The following is a 20,956-nucleotide window of genomic DNA, read 5'->3' as shown; positions in this document are numbered from 1 at the left end:
ATTAGAAATCTGCCGTTTCCAGCTACAATGGTCATTTACAACATTAACACTGTATTCCTGATCAATTTGATGTTATTTTAAAAGGACAACAAATGTGCTTTTCTTTCAAAAACAAGAACATTTCTAAGGGACCCCAAACTTTTGAACAGTAGTGTACATATTACCTCAACTAACCGATGCCCCCCCGCTCATTGACTCTGTACCGGTACCCCCCTGTATATAGTCTCGCTATTGTTATTTTACTACTGCTCTTTAATTACTTGTTACTTTAATTTCTTATTCTTATCTGTATTTTTTTTAACTGCATTGTTGGTTAGGGACTCGTAAGTAAGCATTTCACTGTAAGGTTGGGCGCATGTGACAAATACAATTTGATGTGTGTGTGAATGTGAACATCTTCTTCAATTAAACTCCTAACCTGGACATCCTCCTCGTCCTTGTTCTGACCGGACGTTCTGTGGTGGTTGCCACCTGCCTTAAGCCAGCACCTAAGATTTCTTATTACGTTTATGGTCCTTCGATTCTCTACAACCCTACCCCTATTTTTCAATTCTTATTTCTAGATGTTTCATACACACAGGAGGTAAATGCTGGGGTTCACTGCATCTGTTAGTTAACACATTGCAGATGACTGTTATTTACTCATGGCTCCTGTAACACACACTGTGTTGTATTCGGCGCATGTAACTAATACAATTTGATTTCATTCCTAAGATCAAATCACCAGCAGTAGAATGAAACATTGTCTCCTGACTCCTAAGATCAAAACATTCTTCCCTAGCACAGCTGGAATGTCAGGGCTCAGGTAGCTTCCGCATCCCATGTCCTTGAGCAGAACATTCCAAACTCCTGCCATTCCTGTCATCCTGAAGGTAAACATGCCTGGGCACACCTGTTTCGAGTTGCCTTTTGGAATCCTGCCTACCTGCCTGGAGGCAGAGGGTGAGATGCCATGGAGCAGAGGTGGATCTCTGCCTCAGCCCAAACTGCTCTCTCTAGTTACAGTATAAGGCAAGTATAATCACCTATACCCCTCAAACTCAACTCTGGACCTCAAAGCCAGTTCCACTGCATTTTTTTCCATTGTTCCCCTCTAATCAGGGACTGATTTAGACCTGGGACACCAGGTGTGTGCAATTAATGATCAGGTAGAACAGAAAACGAGTAGGCTCCGGACTTCGTGGGGTCAGAGTTGAGTACCCCAGACCTATACAATCAACACACATGTCAAGAGTGGGGCAGAAGGAAAGAGGCCATATACTGTATGAGCCAACGAAGCCAATCACACTAACTTATAAACTGACATGAGACTTATCGTCAACGTACCAACAGACAGGACAGGACAAAGAGAGACTTATCATCAACGTACCAACAGACAGGACAGGAGAAAGAGAGACCCATCATCAACGTACCAACAGACAGGACAGGAGAAAGAGAGGAAGATACGTTCAATGCTATTATGTTGAAGACGCATGTTATTGTACTTACAGTATAGGCGGCAATCCTGCAAATGCATAGGGTGAGATGCATGCACTCAGACATTGTCCACGGATAAAGACGCGCTTTCCTCAACAACCAACGAGTCACTGACAGCAACAGACAGGGGACAGTCAGAGAGAAAGACCAAACAGAGACCGACAGAGCAGCAGGAGGAAAAGGAGAGGACTCAAGTCAAAGTTAAGATCCAACGAAGCCAATCAGCAGCTCTCAGAAACTTCATCTGGGAAATAGAGGCTAGAGAGAGAGTATAGGAGAGACAGGACATCTGTTCACACTGATTTAGATCAAACGACAGTTACGACACTGGTGGTGCAGCAGTGTAGGCAAGGGCCAGTATGGCTGCTAGGCTGTCTGATCTATAAAGGGTTGGACTACCGGATCACAGACAATTGCTCCATTTCCCTGTCAGACATCTATGTCTAGTTTGAAGATCAGAAAGGTCCTCATAACACAGTCAACATGTGAAAACGTCAAACGTCCTTCCAAACCCTGATTCCATTGAGCTGCAGAAAGCTGGTAAAGTCTAACAACAAAAGGGAGGCATATAGGCGGGCTATTTTCCATGATGCTTTGAGTGAATTAAAAAAATGATGAGTCCAAGCTTAATTAGTTTAATAAGGATATCTAACTCAGACTGACTTATGAAAAAGAGGGTACACCACACCATTTCAATGCGGATAATATTTGTTGAGACCTTGGGCAATGTGATGATATGAGTGATAAAGTGTAAAGTCACATTTCATTTGCACTTTTAAACCTACTCTTTAGAATGACTTCGAGAGCAACAGTGAATCTATTTTGTTTTTAAAGTGGAGATCTCGCAACAATCATTCTCACGATAGCACATTTGAAAGTGACAATATGATAGCTAAAATGGGCTTGGTTAAACCCTGGATGTGGGACCTAAGGGTAGCTGTATCTATATACATCTCCAGTAGGTATTGCCCAGCTTCTTTTTTTTTTTTAAATAGTGGATATAACGTTGAAGATCTGACATTGTTTTAAAGGTACAAATTCAACATAGACAATTCTTGTATAAAATCTGTTGAAATTTGGTTACCATGATGACATAATCCTGTAGTAAAATGTTACCCTCAAAAGTTAATTTTTTCAAATCCATTGTATTTTCCACATAGATCCCACATCACAATATGTTGAACGATTGATTTTATTGAGACGTTATCGATTCAACCAATTTGTGCCCAGTGGCAAGAGAGGACAGTCCCAGGAGACTACAGATGCACTAGTCAAGGAAGTTACATATTTTCTTAATGAGTGAGAGGAAAATAGTGGAATCTTTGAGACTTTAAAACAGAACTGTTTACACCTGTGGTTCTTAATTCCATCCATAGAAAGAGATGAAATTAAGACTAGATCCAAAATGACCTCACTTCTCAAACAGGATGAAGTATATCCAAGAGTAGGCAGATTTCGTAAACAGACAATGTAGCCTACTATACACAGATGTCTTCCCAAGAGCCTTTGGCAACAAATGAAAACACTGCCATTGAAATGATAAGGTGCGACTGATTCCCCACATGATACCAGACCCATATTTAGATAGCTTATTTAGATTACATTTATGCAGGCTATATGGCTGTGATCTCTATGCGTTTGGCCTATCTCTGATCATTTTCAAGATCTGTGTTACAAAACTAGGCCTGCATGAATTGAGGCCATGACGTCAACTGTGTGTGGATATTTTGTCCTATTGCCCTGCTCCGTCATTCAGGTCACTGTGGACACTAGAATCTGTTCAGGAGTCAAACGTCACCATCTGACCAGCAGCGTTAAACAGATGGCCTGCAACCTAAATGGCACACTATTCCCTATTTAGTGCACTACTTTTGACCAGGACCCATAGTAGTGCACTATATTGGGAATAGGGTGTTATTTGGGACCCAATCAAGGGCAGAGTTAGTTGTCTATCATTGCCAGGACAAAATCTCCCATCTACTGAACGATACTACCGGTTTGTCACGTAATGAGAAAAATGAAGGGGATCGATAATATCATGATGATTTCTTCCACCGGAAAACGAAAAGCACACTATGTTTTAAGAGCACAGCTGAAATCAACAGCCTCTTTCATGGAGGTGACCTGTTCCTTCTGCGAGGTGAGGTCAGATTATAACAATGCAGAACATTCTCAAAGGCCTTTTTTTTTTAATAGCACACACTGTGACAGGCCAAACCCAGAACTGAATCTGTGTCCCTAATGCAACAATTGAAAGGAGTGGAGTGAGGATGTGCAAAGAAAGAAGTTGTAAAATGTGAATAAAATAAACCCAAAAGCAGCCCCGTGTCATCCACCTCTGATAGCGGAGGAAGCCCCGCTCTCTGAAAAAACACAACTGCCAGTTAAACAAAACATTGGTCTCGTCTCCGTGCCAACTGTTAGGGGCAGCGGGTCCACCGATTCCATCCAAGCTAAAAATCTTCTGTGGATCCGTTTTTACCCCATTAAAACAGCTGTGATGCACTGCAGTGCTCCAATAAAGTGTTTCCTCTACACAGTCTATGGAAAATTGACTAGAGTGTGAGTGGCTAATCTTTAATTTAACTACCGTATTTACTGCTTCTGGTCAAGTAGTCTAGTGGGGTTCAGTTCCTCTCCATGAAGTCTCAGAGTAATATCACTAGCCTGATCCCAGATCTGTTTCCTGTGGTCATTGTTTAGCGTGACACAAACAGAACAGCCATGTGTAGGCCTAATACCACATCACTGCATTGTCTGTTACAGTAATAAGTTCCAATGGCCCTGCAAGTTACGGAAGGTCATTTCCATGTAAAAGGACACATGAGCACCAACATGTGAAGTTCATAGGAGCATATCACATGTGGTATCAAATGAAAGCTCAGAGTCTATATTTTTGGGAACCATTTTCCATTAAAAAAAACATGGAATAAGCAAAGGGTTTGATTTCTGGTGTCACAGATGGAAAAGGGGTCTTAAAAAACATCTTAAAAAGGTATTAGAAATACATCCAAACAATAATGTAGTAAAGGCCGCTGCCAACTAATATCAACATTTAGATTTTGTTTAGCAGAAATTATTAGCCTTTGGTAAGTTTTTACGAAATATTCTGTATTAGTGTCTTGTCATTCTGTATCCAAAGACCCACATATCTAAGATATTTCTCATTTCGCTCCATCAGGATTATGAAAGATCACAGAAGTAGAAGGAAAGAAAGACCGTCCAATAAGTTAGTGTTTTTACTGATAACAATTTAGGACTTATTAAGTGATTAATATGTGCCGTTAAAAAAAATCTGTAACACAATGACTGCAATTGAATTGGCCACAATGATAAATTATAATATCAATAATAATCATAAAATAAAAACATTTAAAGGTGATTTTTATTTTACAATAATCTCAAAGTGTATAAAATATAGAAAAATAGTTTTAAAAAACAAAACATATATCTAACTATGTAATGAAAGCAACAATCAAAGTCTAGTGGGAAAGGTAGGCCAGCCGAGAGAGATGGGTCTTAAGGCCTTCTTTAAAAATCTCCAACTGTCTGAACAGCCCTGAGATGATCTGGAAGGGAGTTACAATGGCGTGGTGCGTAGGAGGAAGAGGCACGGTCATCCCCCATTGTGCCGAGCCTTCTCCTGGGTGCATGGAGCAGTAGAACACAGTAAAGTAGAGTTCAGTGCAATGGAGGATAGTTCAGTACAGTACAGAGTACAATGGAGGATAGTTCAGTACAGTACAGAGTACAATGGAGGATAGTTCAGTACAGTACAGTGGAGCACACGACTAGAGTACAGTATGATATAATGGCCTATATTCTACTGAACTACACTCTACTTGTATCTACTGTACTCTACTGTGCTGAAATATACTCCATTGTGCTGAACTCATACTTTACTGTACTTTGCTCTACTGACCTGTACTGAACTCTACTGTACTTTACTGTGTTTTACTGGGCTGTACTGTGAAACATAGACGTCTATGATTGGTAAAGATTTTGTCATGTCTGGACCAACCATATTTGGTCTTGTTTGGGGGCGGAGATAATTAGAATAATAGCCAGTGTGTAGAATTATACCTAAACATTCAAAAGAAGGATATTACATATTTCTACCTTTTTGTAGCTATTGAAAATACATCCCCATTGAGAGAATACACTCATAATGATGCATTTCTGTATAGAGGTGGTAGAGGTCAATCCAACTCGGGGAAAAAACGACAGAATTTCCATGGAAACGCGTGGGGGAAAAGGGCTGTGGGGATGATACCAAGTCTCCTCATTGCCCCCATCAAAATGTGCCTAGGTTATTGTTTATATGAGTATTTTACACTGTTGAGATAAAAATCTGAGTATGATGTTTGTATGGATGTCAACCCCAATAAATGTTCTGTTACAAAACTTTGCATCTGCACTGCTCCTCAAGTAAATGTGCTTTAGTAAAAATATTCGGTGGCAATTGTTAAAATTAGACTTCCGCATATAGGTGTATGGTTTGTTAAACTTTGCAATGGCTTGGCATGTATTGTGAGTCTCTGTTACCGTGGAATTGCCCCGAATCAAATGACAAAGGAGAACACCCAAGATTTTTGGAGTTGTTACCTAAACATTCCCTTTTTAAGTCAAAACACAGGCTTGTTTACAACAGTCCACGTATGCCTGGAGAGGGTCTGGTTACAAGGAGAAGACTTCATCACAAATAGTCTAAGAGAAGGTCTGACTAGTCTGACTACAGGACTTTTTCCTTTCCCTTTTCCAAGAGAGCTAGTGGTGGGATTTGCAAGTCTAGGTCTAGTGGTGCAATGTAGTCTAGTGGGAAAAGTACTTTGTCATACTTGAGTAAGAGTAAAGGTAACTTAATAGAAAATTACTTAAGTAGAAGTGAAAGTCACTAAGTAAAATACTTATTGAGTAAAAGTTTACAAATATTTGGTTTTAAATATACTTAAGTATCAAAAGTAAATGGAATGGGGCCTCCTGAATGGTGCAGTGGTCTAAGGTACTGCATCACACTACTAACTACGTTACTACAGATCCTGGTTCGATACCGAACTGTGTCGCAACCAGCCATGACTGTGAGACCCATGAGGCGACAATTGGCCCAGCGTCGTACGGGATAGGGAGGGTTAGGCCAGCCGGGATGTCCATGTTCCATTGTGCTCTAGCGACTCCTGTGGTGGGGCGGGCGCATGCGCGCTGACACAGTCGCCAGGTGTACGGGGTTTCTTACGACACATTGGTGCTGGCGTCTGGGTTAAGAGTGCATTGTGTCAAGAAGCCATGCAGCTTGGCGGGGTTGTGAGTCGGAGGACGCACGGCTCTCGACCTTCGCCTCTCCTGATTCCGTACGGAGGTTGCAGCGATGGGACAATACTGTAACTACCAATTGGATATGTTGAAATTGTGAAGATTTTTTAAAAACTTTAAAAAAAAAAATGTTTAAGTAAATGGAATTTCTAAAATGTACAAACCATTTCAAACTTTTTGGACAGATAGCCAGGGGCACACTCAGACATAATTTACAAACAAAGAATTTGTGTTATGTGTGTCCACCAGATCCGAGGCAATAGGGATGTTCTCTTGACAAGTGTGGACTATTTTCCAGTCAAAATGTAACAAGTACTTTTTATATAACTAGGCAAGTCGGTTAAGAACAAATTCTTATTTACAATGACGGCCCAGGAACAGTGGGTTAACTGCCTTGTTCAGGGGCAGAACAACAAATGTTTACCTTGTCAGCTCAGGGATTCGATCTAGCAACCTTTCAGTTACTAGTCAAACACTCTAACCACTAGGCTACCCGCCGGCCAAAATGTAACGAGTACTTTTGGGTGTCAGGGAACATGTATGGAGTAAAAGTACATTATTTTCTTTAGGAATGTAGTGAAGTAAAAGTGAAAGTTGGCAAAAATAGAAATGTAAAGTACAGATACCCCAAAAAACTAGTTAAGTAGCACTTTACACCACTGGTTAAGAGCATTGGGCCAGTAACCAAAAGGTTGATTCTTTTTGGTTTGAATCTTCGAACCGACTAGGTGAGAAAATATATATATATATATTTATGTTTTGTCACATACACCAGATAGGTGCAGTGAAATGTGTTGTTTTACAGGGTCAGCCATAGTAGTACAGTGCTCCTGGAGCAAATTAGGGTTAAGTGCCTTGCTTAAGGGCACATCAACACTTGTTTCAACTTATCTGCTAGGGTATTCGAACCAGTGACCTTTCGGTTACTGGCTCCATGCTTCTTTAAGTGGCTCTGGATAAGAGCGTCTGCTAAATGACTAAAATGTCAAGTGTAAATGTGGGCCTGTGCAATACTGCAGGTTCATCATCTTTGTCCTTCCTCCCTTGGTTTGCAGCCTACATGTTGAGCTATTTTAAGCAGCCTTCCTTCCTTTCTTGAGGAAATGCTCCATCCTACGAAAACCTCTTATCGGTTCTTCCCATTGGAGAGAACACTTTACAGTTCAAGGGACAACAGAGTCACAACGACAGGTCAAAAGCCCAACGTGTATAGATGGGATATAGGCTAGCCCCCGAACACAGGAAAACAAGTCTGTTATAGAGTACACCCCCCACCCTGTTACAGATAGCCACTATCTTGTCATGTCCAACATACCCCACGCTGACCCCTGAAATGTCATCAGACCTCTAAATGACATTACCACACCCCCTGTGTGACGCAATCGTTTGCTATTTTTTTTAGGGTCTCTCCTACAGATGTGATAGATTTGGAAGGCAGATGTTGACATGTAAACACAAACCCATGAGAAAAACACAACAGCGTGCACACACACACATACACGCAGAAAGAGATATGATTAAGCCCCCAAAATGTATCAAAATATAAGAATGAGGAAAGTCACGCTTTAAACAGCTGGCCTACTGGTGACTCCTCCCCAGATAATAATCTCATTCTGACAGCATTACCCGACAGTATGTATGACTACACTACCGTGGCTCAAAACTGAATCACAAAACCAAATAGAAGGGAGGTCCAATATTGTTTGGCCCAGCTGCAATGATTGCAATTTTGTTGGTTATCCTAATGGCCAAGGAACGAGTGTTCTACCAAGCAGACCAGACAGATTGACCCTTGTACTGGGTTCTCCAAAACTAGACTGAGCCTCCAAATCCCTCAGTGCTCAATGATTTATTTATTTTTTATTTGTTTTTTGAAGGGGGAGGGGGAATTAGCCTATGCCAAATCGAAAATAAAACCACAGACAGAGCCGCATATGACAGCATGACAATCAAAGAAAAATACCATACCAGAAAATCCATGAAATACTTTAGTAGCTTGACGTGCTCTCCCAAAACAGAAATTGGTTGGTGGTTGGCGTATTCCAGGTAAACCACTATTTTCTCCTAAACTAGCTAGGCTAAATGTACACTCGGAATTCTATGCACGGCCTTCTTTTCAAATGGTTTTGTTTTGGTCCCTAGCAAGAATCCGAGTTTGGACTGTAGGATACACACAATGTTGCAGGAAATATGGAAAGCGTTTTCATGCGAAGCGTAATGAAAGATATTCGAGCGAAACTGCGATAATCGGCTAGTCTTAATTTGGTTAGATCCGGTCATAGGAGTCCTATATGATTATATTACAAACGTTTACAATTCTATACATCAAAGTAACAATGATTTGATGCTATACTATAGAGTAACTTCTGAGTGGTTCAAATCAAAACCTCAACCACCGTGTCGAAACTTGGTAATATCCCGGAAGCGTACACAAGTTAGTTGTCTTGGATTTTATGACATCCCCCCGCTTGTCACTGGACGTCACGTGACTTTGTACAGTAGACGCTTCGTTTACTTTACTGATGTTACCTTTCTGCAGGGCTGTCCCATCCGCTACACTATTTAAATCTAGCAAGGTTATTTTTACAAAAAGATGACAATTAAACTTAGCCTCGAAGTGAGAAAATGTAATTCCTTCTCTAATAATGTGCGTGTAGGGACCTCTAGTGGTTAATACGCGACGATACACCAGAGCACTGTGAGCAAACAAACTATTTTATGATTAGGGATACATGAAGCCTCTTTTTTTTTTAAATACAATTTAACAATGAGGATGACCTTTTTCAAAAATCAAATATGGGCCGACATGGCACAAAGTAAATACATTTTTCAAACATCAAATATGGGCTAGCAGCACAGATAACAGATTTTAAAAAACTATGTTAAACTTCACAGATCTTATATGTTGCATGATCACAGTCATGGTATAATTTGAGGTTTTAAATATTCTTGGTCTACTTGAATGATATAACAAATATGGGGACATTGATTATTTAAACAAAACAAAAATAAATCCTGGCTATAGAGGCTCCACCAGATGTTGTAAATGCTTTAATCATTTGAAAATTGTGAAACAGACAGACCCCAGTGGCTTGAAGCTCTGAATGCAGCATGAAACAAAATTGTATTATAGCATCGTTATAACGATATGCTCTTCGTAAAAATATGACATCATTGTAACAATATGGAAACTTGACCAAACGTATTGCTCGCTGCTGTGTTGCCTGCTGAATGCATATCTCAGTGGTTATATGTAGCCTAGAACTAGCTCCACCCTCAATTATTCAGGGTTCTTTCGTCTGCGGACTAGTCCTGTTACGAGCCTTTAGCATCTGGAATAGGACTATCTCCGTTGTACCTTTTCATGAAGAAAAAGAAGACATTGTTATTTGACTTTCACGCATGCGATTAGACTACAGAGAATACAAGCGCATGTTTTACAACTTGACATTTATTTTCGGACGATATTCTACAGCCCAATTGCAAAGAACTAAAACTAAAAAAAGAGTTTGGTGCTGAATACAAAGTGATACGGTGGTCCGATGGCTCGCTCGCATGACTAATTAATAGTCAATCAGGACTCGGTCGCGCGCTGCTCAGTTGTTTGTGTTATAAACTATGGCGTTTAGGGCAAAAGCCTTGTACGACTTTAGTTCGGAAAATCTAGGAGAGATATCGATTACTGAGAACGAAGTTGTTACTTTATACAGCGAACAAGACATAGAGGGATGGCTAGAGGGAACAAACAGCAGAGGGGATACTGGTCTTTTTCCAGCCTCATACGTGGAGATTCTCAGAAATGAATCATCTGACATCTCGTCCAACAATAATGGCATGTCGGCGGATCAAGGTCAACCCGACTCCCCATCAAGTGGATATGATTCATCATACTATTCCCAGTCCCACTCTCGTGCTGAGAACATTAAAGATCCGACCCACTCCGCTTATCTTGTGCAAATTCCCCAGCGTCATGGTTACCAGACCAGTCAAGGTAGTGATGATGACTGGGATGATGACTGGGATGACAGCTCTACTGTGGCGGCTGAGCCCGGAACTAAACATGACAATGATGGAACTAGTTCCACAGCATACACAGTGACTACTTCGTTGCCTGGGAGACGTGACAGTGCCCAAGCCAAAAGTTCAGCAACAATAGGTAAAAACCTCAACAGGTTCTCAACCTTTGTGAAATCTGGCGGAGAGGCTTTTGTATTGGGCGAGGCGGCTGCCTTTGTCAAAGATGGAGACAAGATCTGTGTTGTCATGGGGCAGTATGGACCAGAGTGGCAGGAAGACCCATACCCGTTTGCCTGCTCCATCGATGACCCCACCAAACAGACAAAATTCAAAGGCATGAAGAGTTACATGTCATACAGACTGACTCCATCCCACACCCAGAGCCAGGTGAATAGAAGATACAAGCACTTTGACTGGCTCTACGCGCGACTTGTGGAACGCTTCCCTGTCATCTCAGTCCCCCATCTGCCTGAGAAACAGGCCACTGGGCGCTTTGAACAGGACTTTGTCTCCAAACGCAGAAAAGGTTTGATATGGTGGATGAACCACATGACGAGCCACCCTGTCCTGGCTAGATGTGACGTCTTCCAGCACTTCCTCACCTGCCCCAGCACAGACGAGAAGACATGGAAGATGGGCAAGAGAAAGGCAGAGAAGGATGAGTTGACTGGCGCTAACTTCTTCCTGACCATCTCCACCCCGGCCGTTCCACTGGACCTACAGGAGGTGGAGAACAAGGTCGATGGGTTTAAAGCCTTCACTAAGAAGATGGATGACAACTGCCTAGTGGTGAACGCCACCATCAACGAGTTCGCCCGGAAGCAGATCACCGGATTTAAGAAAGAGTATCAGAAAGTGGGTCAGTCTTTCAAACTGTTGGGCCAAGCCTTTGAGATGGACCAGCAGTCCTATTCCGTAGGACTGAACCGTGCCATAGCATTCACAGGAGAGGCCTACGAGGCTATAGGAGACTACTTTGCTGAGCAGCCCAGACAGGATTTGGACCCCATATCGGATCTACTGGACCTGTACAAGGGACACCTGGCCAACTACCCTGATATCATCCATGTTCAGAAAGGTACCGTATGATTATGTCACAGCTGTCTCTGCTCTAGAAATAGAGTCCATAGAATGGTCAAAGACCCTCTAAACGTTGCAATTTTGCTGCACTCTCATAGGCATTCTATTTCTAGGGGTCATGTTATGTTGATGATGAACAAAAAACACATTTTGCCTTGGCTTTCCTGGATATCCCTCGCAGCAAAATGTTTTGTGTTTTGAACATTACTTCAGATCATGTAACATGACACACACATGTTTTGTATTATGTCCAACTTTTGTGCACCCTGGCAAAAGGTTGCTTTCACAGTGTTCTCTGTTGAGTAATGCTGAAGAATATGGCCTTGAGGCATGACATTTCATTCTCTGTCCTGAAAGAGAGATTTGAGAGTTTTGTCTCACACCCAATGAAGAGAGTGAGATCAGAGTTTTGGACTATAATCACAGCTCAGGGCTCTTAAAGGTAGGCATAGTCTTGAAGGAAACGTGGTTACCAACAGAACTCTTTAGTTCTCATTTTACAAATGGATGCAACGTTCTCTTATTTGTCACTTTGTAATAGATTTGTTAAATAGTAGGCACATAAATATGGGGTGCTGTTTTGTGACATGCTATGTCGTCCAAGTTCAGTTGTGACATTGAAGGTTATGTTAGCCTACATCCGCATAGAATTAGAAGGAGGAGATTCCGGGGCCTCTTGTCCGGCGTTTCCCTGGGAATATTGGAATGCGGAATAGCCTTAGGATTAAGTGATTTTCCTCTCCAAGGGTGGGGATCTGGGGAGCTGCTGCACAATATTGCCTGGACACATTTCTTCCCACTAGCACCGGTGCAGAAGTTCAGCTTATTGGTGCTCTGGCTCTGTGATTGCATGCAAGTGCCGAAAATAACAAAGTCCAAGTTAATATCATTAGTATATTTATTCATGTGTGTGTCTGCATGTGTGTGTGTGTGTGTGTGTGTGTGTGTGTGTGTGTGTGTGTGTGTGTGTGTGTGTGTGTGTGTGTGTGTGTGTGTGTGTGTGTGTGTGTGTGTGTGTGTGTGTGTGTATGTGTGTGTGTGTGTGTGTGTGTGTGTGTGTGTGTGCGTGCGTGTGTGTGTGTGTGCACACGTGTTGATTTATATTCCCCAGATAAGGCCTGGAGTCTAATGGCTGTAGATAAGGGTATTCACTAAAGCAGCGGAAAGGTCTTTAGGTAAATCTTCCACTTGCACATTCAGAGCTCAAGTACACTATATATACAAAGTATGTGAACACCCCTTCAAATTAGTGGATTCAGCTATTTTCAGCCACATCCATTGCTGACAGGTGTATAAAATCGAGCACACGGCCATGCAATCTCCAGAGACAAACATTGGCAGTAGAATGGCCGGGGTAGTTTGTCATTGTAAGTAAGAATTTTGTTCTTAACTGACTTGCCTAGTTAAATAAAGGTTACTTTCCAACAAGTCAGTTCATTAAATTTCTGCCCTGCTATATCTGCCACGGTCAACTGTAAGTGCTGTTATTGTGAAGTGGCAACATCTAGGAGCAATAACGGCTTAGCCGTAAGGTGGTAGGCCACACAAGCTCACAGAACGGGACCGCAGAGTGCTGAAGTGCGTAAAAATTGTCTGTCCTCGGTTGCAAAACTCACTACTGAGTTCCAAACTGCCTCTGGAAGCAACGTCAGCACAATAGCTGTTCATCGGAAATGGGTTTCCATGGCCGAGCAGCCACACACAAGCCTAAGATCACCATGCGCAATGCCAAGCGTTGGGTGGAATGGTGTAAACCTCACCGCCATTGAACTCTGGGTGCAGTGGAAAGGTATTCTCTGGAGTGATGAATCACGCTTCACTATCTGGCAGTCCAGTCCGACAGACGAATCTGGGTTTGGTGGATGCCAGGAGAATGCTACCTGCCCCAAAGCATAGTGCCAACTGTAAAGTTTGGTGGAGAAGGAATAATCGTCTGGGGCGGTTTTTCACGGTTCGGGTTAGGCACCTTAGTTCCAGTGAAGGGAAATCTTAACGCTACAGCATACAATGACATTCTAGACGATTCTGTGCTTCCACCTTAATGGTAAAAATTTGGGGAAGGCCCTTTGCTGTTTCAGCATGAAAATGCCCTGTGCACAAATCAAGGTCCAGAACAGAAATGGTTTGTCGAGATTGGTGTGGAAGAACTTGACTGGCCTGCACAGAGCCCTGACCTCAACCCCATCAAAAACCTTTGGGATGAATTGGAACAGGGACTGCGAGCCAGGCGTAATTGCCCAAAATCAGTGCCCGAACTTACTAATGCTCTTGTGGCTGAATGGAAGCAAATCCCCGCAACAATGTTCAAAAGTCTAGTGGAAAGTCTTCCCAGAAGAGTGGAGGCATATTAATGCCCATGATTTTGAAATGAGATGTTCGACGAGCTGGTGTCCATATACTTTTGGTCATGTAGTGTATGTGTCCTTCACGGCAACAATTTAATTGTTCATATCTCATTACAACAATTGCTGTTCTTAGCTATTCACTTATAAATAGGTTGTTCAGTGTTTGTGGCCGTTGATAACCATTTAGCCACAGTACTCCACAGTTTAATCAGCTGTAAACCAAACAGACTGCTTTGAATTAGACGATTATAACTATGTGTGAGTGCCACCACGGAGCATTGGCTTTAGTCTACTACTATATGGACAGAGAGCAGAGGGAATGAAACATGTTAAAACTTTTCAAAGGTACAGATTCATGATTCAACCAGAGTTTGCTTGACTAAATATGGCCTTTTTCTTTTCACCATTAATAGGAATACCTTTGATACCCTTCTCTCGAACCCTTTCCCCACTCATATTTCTCCCGTTCCATCTCCTTCTTTCTCTCCTCCACCTATCTCCCCAGGTGCCCTTACCAAAGTGAAGGAGTGCCAGAAACAAGAAGGGGAGGGATCAACCATCAACGAGCGTTGTAACATCATTTCCTGCGCCACACTGGCTGAGATCCAGCACTTTCACCGTACACGCGTACGTGACTTCAAGAGCCAGATGCAACACCACCTCCAGCAGCAAATCATCTTCTTCCAGAAGATCACTGGGAAGCTAGAAGAGGCACTGCAGAAGTACAACGAGGATATCATATAAGGCCCTGGAGAGAGGAGCATGGATACAGAGGGATAAAGAGAGGAGGAGGGGGGACTAAGGGAGAGAGAGGAGGGTGGATACAGAGGGATAAAGAGAGGAGGAGGGGGGACTAAGGGAGAGAGAGGAGGGTGGACACAGAGGGATAAAGAGAGGAGGAGGGGGGACTAAGGGAGAGAGGAGGGTGGATACAGAGGGATAAAGAGAGGAGGAGGGGAGACTAAGGGAGAGAGAGGAGGGTGGATACAGAGGAATGAAGAGAGGAGGAGGGGGGACTAAGGGAGAGAGAGGAGGGTGGATACAGAGGGATAATAAAGAGAGGAGGAGGGGGGACTAAGGGAGAGGAGGGTGGATACAGGGGGATGAAGAGAGGAGGAGGGGGGACTAAGGGAGAGGAGGGTGGATACAGAGGGATAAAGAGAGGAGAAGGGGGGACTAAGGGAGAGAGAGGAGGGTGGATACAGAGGAATAAAGAGATGAGGGGGGACTAAGGGAGAGAGGAGGGTGAATACAGAGGGATAAAGAGAGGAAGAGGGGGGACTAAGGGAGAGGAGGGTGGATACAGAGGGATGAAGAGAGGAGGAGGGGAGACTAAGGGAGAGAGAGGAGGGTGGATACAGAGGAATAAAGAGATGAGGGGGGACTAAGGGAGAGAGGAGGGTGGATACAGAGGGATAAAGAGAGGAGGAGGGGGGACTAAGGGAGAGAGAGGATGGTGGATACAGAGGGATAAAGAGAGGAGGAGGGGGGACTAAGGGAGAGGAGGGTGGATACAGGGGGATGAAGAGAGGAGGAGGGGGGACTAAGGGAGAGGAGGGTGGATACAGAGGGATAAAGAGAGGAGGAGGGGGGACTAAGGGAGAGAGAGGAGGGTGGATACAGAGGGATGAAGAGAGGAGGAGGGGGGACTAAGGGAGAGAGGAGGGTGGATACAGAGGGATGAAGAGAGGAGGAGGGGAGACTAAGGGAGAGAGGAGGGTGGATACAGAGGGATGAAGAGAGGAGAAGTTGAGGGATAGAGAGATAATGAGAACATGGGGTAGGAACATAGGGAGTGTGCTGGTCTTGGCACTGTGCAGTTCTGCAGTGTTCCCTATTTCATAATCTGATCAAGACTGGAGCACTGGTTTGGCAAAAAGATCAAGGGACACATTTTGACCTCCCCATCTCAGAGAAGTATTCCCCATTTAAACGGAATATGTTTTATGGTGCGAACTAAAGTAACTAGTCCGTAATGACAATGTAATTGGTTATGTGTTGTTTTTCCTTGACAAGATTATTCATCCATTCTACAGTTGGAAGTGAGCAGATCTATGCAGGTACTGCACTGACGGATATGAAATAGGAGTGAGAATTATTCCTTCATTGACAGAGAGGGTTGTTGTCTGCAAAACTTGATAATGTAGTCTAGCGTGACAGGATATGTTAAATCATCATTTATACAAGTAGTGTCACTTCAAGAATATGTAGAATGATTTCAGTAAGGAAACTGTTTAGAATCACAATTATATCTGTGAAAACATGTTTAACCTGTTGCATTGAATCCCCCTCATTTGCCTTTTCCTCTGAACAAATATAACGTGATTTCAGTATCATGGCAAATATGAATGACATGTCCCTTTGTGTGTGTGTGTGCATGTGTATCAATGTCTACGTGTGTGTTATCATAGAGAGGGCAACCTGTTGTAGTTTCTGGACCTCGTTATGTGAAACCTCCTGGAGAGATCTGTGCCAGGAACAAGCTTTAAGATTCTAGAACCCTGGGGGAGAACAGAACACATGATTTTCCATTCCTTCTTATTGTTCTCAATAGGGGGAAGGGGCACAGGGAGATCGGCCAAAATAATACTGAAAATTATGTCTCTGTGGGAATCCCTACTGTCGAAGGACATTGTTGAAAATAAATCAGTTGTACTGTATGTGTAATATCATGATTCAAGGACCATTGTTGGTGTTATAATAGGATAGAAGGACCGTTGTTGGTGTTATATGAGAATTGAAGGACCGTTGTTGGTGTTATAATAGGATTGAAGGACCGTTGTTGGTGTTATAATAGGATAGAAGGACCGTTGTTGGTGTTATAATAGGATAGAAGGACCGTTGTTGGTGTTATATGAGAATTGAAGGACCGTTGTTGGTGTTATAATAGGATTGAAGGACCGTTGTTGGTGTTATATGAGAATTGAAGGACCGTTGTTGGTGTTATAATAGGATTGAAGGACCGTTGTTGGTGTTATATGAGAATTGAAGGACCGTTGTTGGTGTTATAATAGGATTGAAGGACCGTTGTTGGTGTTATATGAGAATTGAAGGACCGTTGTTGGTGTTATAATAGGATTGAAGGACCGTTGTTGGTGTTATATGAGAATTGAAGGATCATTGTTGGTGTTATAGGAGAATTGAAGGACCGTTGTTGGTGTTATATGATAATTGAAGGACCGTTGTTGGTGTTATATGATAATTGAAGGACCGTTGTTGGTGTTATAATAGGATAGAAGGACCGTTGTTGGTGTTATATGAGAATTGAAGGACCGTTGTTGGTGTTATAATAGGATTGAAGGACCGTTGTTGGTGTTATATGAGAATTGAAGGACCGTTGTTGGTGTTATAGGAGAATTGAAGGACTGTTGTTGGTGTTATATGAGAATTGAAGGACCGTTGTTGGTGTTATAGGAGAATTGAAGGACCGTTGTTGGTGTTATAGGAGAATTGAAGGACCGTTGTTGGTGTTATATGAGAATTGAAGGACCGTTGTTGGTGTTATATGAGAATTGAAGGACCGTTGTTGGTGTCCTCCCAAAACGCAGTTGTAATTAAGTTATGTAAGTTATTTGACCAGGTTGACTGGGGTACTGCTAGATGACTTAGCACGCATCACCCTGAACAGACTAATATATGTAGAAGGGACTTTTATTCATCACATGACACAAGGAACAGTGTATAGTCCTATATACACTGAGTATACCAAAGCTTAGGCACACCTCCCTAATATTGAGTTGGCTCACCTATGTCTTAATAATCACAGGAGGTGCACATTATCATTTTGAAGTTAAAGGATAACAGTGATCCAAAGTCTATTCAAGTTTGTCCACACGGAAGTTCACATTCACAAACATTATCTCGGTTAAGTTAGTGAGGATAAGCAGCAGCCAAACAGCCTTTAGTCAGACACTCTTAGCCAGAGCAAAGTTCAAAGCACAGAACGACTTAGTTGACTCCTTTATTACTTATTCCATAGAATTAGGAATTAGAATACTAGAATGGAAATGAACCTTCTTATGATGGTCCAAAGGTCAGCCATGTTGGACGCAAATGTACATTTAAGAACGGGAAGCATAGAAATAGCACACATAGTACATATCTACTTAGACTTGCTTTCAATGAGAATGACTAAACTATAACTACAATTTCTATGTGAATTTGGTCGGATCACCCAAATAGTTAGATATTGCAGCTTTAATTAACTGCCAATATGCCAACATTCCATTCAAATAATGCAGTCAATCCACAACCAGATACTGGCTGATATCAGTAGATGATAGGACTTAAACAAGTTGTAAATGCAACAAGTACTGATATTGTATCATATAATAACACTCACAGCTTTCCTGGAAAACAACATCTGAGACATTTATGGCCTGTTTACATACATACAGCTATTTATCATGAAAATGGGTATAAAACCCAAATAAACTGTATTTATAATTATTTGACATTATTTTAGGTTGACTATAATTCCATTATAGAATTTCTGATACTGTGCATTACATGCCTTACTTCTATTTTCCTGCATAAGTAAAAGCAGGAAATGCTTCACCTATGCCTCTACTGCCATTCATTCTAATTCGACTGGTTTTGGATTTCTCCCTGACCAAGATGGCTGCCATTCCCCCCCATTATGGAACTGTTAGGGTTTATGACATAGCCCCTCTAGTAATTTAATATGATCTCTATTACTCATTTCTGCACAGACTGGCTACTCCTCTCTCTCAGAAGGACTGTGCATGTTTGAGATCGACTACATAGCAGTGGGCTGTGCAATGCACCAGAACTTCACAACTCCTGGAAGGGTGTTTCTGAATGTGTATTTCAGAATGCCATAGCAGTCTTCTGAACTGCGCAGCCAAACTGCAAAGGAGGGTCAAAGACACTGTCTCTCGACATACAGGAGGAGGGATTTCTGCTACCATCTCACCCCTGTCTAATTATTAATGAGGGCTGAAATGAGTGTTTATGTGATGTCCACAGACCCCTAAATCTAGACCGTTTTGCAGTGACACCTTTTTTAAGTTACTGTTCCTGTTCACAAAGAACCACAAGTCCATTCATCTCTAGAACAAAGGAGGCCATTTTATTTCCACTGGCTGGGGCTCTGGTGCAGTCTCTCTCTGTGGAAACAGTCCACTTGTTGGAACTTGATTTTACTTATATTCCTAACTGTCAATAATGGTGACTGATATATTTTCTTTATGTAATCGGAAGCATATTGCAATGTTTGTGGAATGTTAGTGATGAATCTGAAGATGTCTTGTTCAGTTGCGTTCACTTTAAGTGAAATCTTACCCCCCCCCCCCTTGTGTGTACCTCACTCTGCCCCAGTCCAGCCCACATGGGCCTCTGAAGTCTGGTGGAAAAGTGGAGAGTTGAATGGAAGGATATAAAGAAACAGAAGCTGTACTCTAGTCTTAATGGCAACTGAAAAGGTCAGTCCAGACCAACATAGGCTACTCATTTAAGACAATTTACAGTCTGTAATACTGAGCTGGCACAAGTCACTTTCCCGTGTAGGCCTACAGTGCATTAGCTATAAACTCAGAGTTCTTAAAAAAAACCATAGCCAGCCAACACATGATAAAACATCTACAGTGCCGGGAAAAAGTTTTTGTCCCTTTTCTGATTTTCTCTATTTTTGCATATTTTTTATACTGAATTTGGTCAGATCTTCAACCAAAACAGAATATTAGACACTACCACCACCATGCTTGACTATTCCTATGAGGTTCTTACTGTGGAATGCAGTGTTTGGTTTTCACCAGACATAGTGCGACCCATCTCGTCCAAAACGTTGACTAACATTTGCCAAAAAGAACCTGGGAGCACCAGGATGACTCTTGGAAGACTCTTGGAAGAATGTTCTATAGACAGATGAGTCAAAAGTATGGCTTTTGGACAACATGGGTCCCATTATGCCTGTCGAAAACCAAAAGCTGCATTCCACAGTAAGAACCTCATACCAACGGTCAAGCATGGTGGTGGTAGTGTGATGGTTTGGGGATGTTTTGCTGCCTCGGGACCTGGACGACTTGCCTTAATAGAAGGAACCATGAATTCTGATCTGTATCAGATAATTCTACCGGAGAATGTCAGGCCATCCGTCTGTGAGCTGAAGCTGAAGTGCATCTGGATCATGCAGAAAGACAATGACCCAAAACACACAATCAAGTATACATGAAAATTGCTTAAAAAGCAACAAATTTGAAGTTTTGGAAGGGCCTAGTCAAAGTTCAGACCTAATCCCAATTGAGATGTCGTGGCAGGACTTGAAAAAAGCAGTTCATGCTTGAAAACCCACAGATGTCACTGAGTTAAATCAGTTCTGCATGGAAGAGTGGGCCAACATTGTGAGAGACTGATCAACAACTACAGGAAGTGTTTGGTTGGAGCCACTGCAGCTAAAAGTGGCACAACCAGTTATTGAGTGTAAGGGGGCAATTACTTTTTAAAACAGGGGCACTGGGTGTTGCATAACTTTGTTTATGAAATCAATTAAATAAGTATGTCACTGTTGTGTTATTTGTTCACTCAGGTTCCCTTTATCTAATATTAGGTTTTGGTTGAAGAACAATCCGTATCAACAAATATGCAAAAGTAGAGACAATCAGAAAGGGAGCAAATACGTTTTCACAGCCCTGTACACAACCTATATATAACACAAATATTTTATTTGAAAAATACAGACGTCTTTACTGCAGGCTGCAGCAAAGATG

The 20,956-nt window shown here is 42.2% G+C and overlaps 2 protein-coding genes across 2 annotated transcripts in view; one reads left to right on the top strand and one right to left on the bottom strand.

Annotated features, from left to right (window-relative positions):
• LOC139422750 (ADP-ribosylation factor-like protein 15) overlaps positions 1 to 9,054 on the bottom strand; it is a 70,780-nt gene extending 61,726 nt beyond the window's left edge. The window contains exon 1 of the mRNA XM_071174070.1: positions 8,755 to 9,054. Coding sequence (XP_071030171.1) covers positions 8,755 to 8,766 — 12 coding nt within the window. The 5' untranslated portion in view covers positions 8,767 to 9,054. The remainder of the gene's footprint in view (positions 1 to 8,754) is intronic.
• Positions 9,055 to 9,133: 79 nt separating this feature from the next.
• On the top strand, positions 9,134 to 15,214 carry LOC139422749 (sorting nexin-18-like). Its single transcript, XM_071174069.1, has 2 exons — positions 9,134 to 11,881; positions 14,734 to 15,214. Exons 1-2 carry the CDS (start codon positions 10,405 to 10,407, stop codon positions 14,970 to 14,972), a joined length of 1,716 nt encoding a protein of 571 aa, XP_071030170.1. The 5' UTR covers positions 9,134 to 10,404; the 3' UTR covers positions 14,973 to 15,214.
• Positions 15,215 to 20,956: the final 5,742 nt, after the last annotated feature.

This window comes from Oncorhynchus clarkii, chromosome 12 (assembly GCF_045791955.1).
Source record: "Oncorhynchus clarkii lewisi isolate Uvic-CL-2024 chromosome 12, UVic_Ocla_1.0, whole genome shotgun sequence".
In the NCBI taxonomy this organism is placed as follows: Eukaryota; Metazoa; Chordata; class Actinopteri; order Salmoniformes; family Salmonidae; genus Oncorhynchus; species Oncorhynchus clarkii.
Note: the sequence above shows the minus strand (reverse complement) of the source record. Positions and strands in the feature narration are given on the sequence as shown.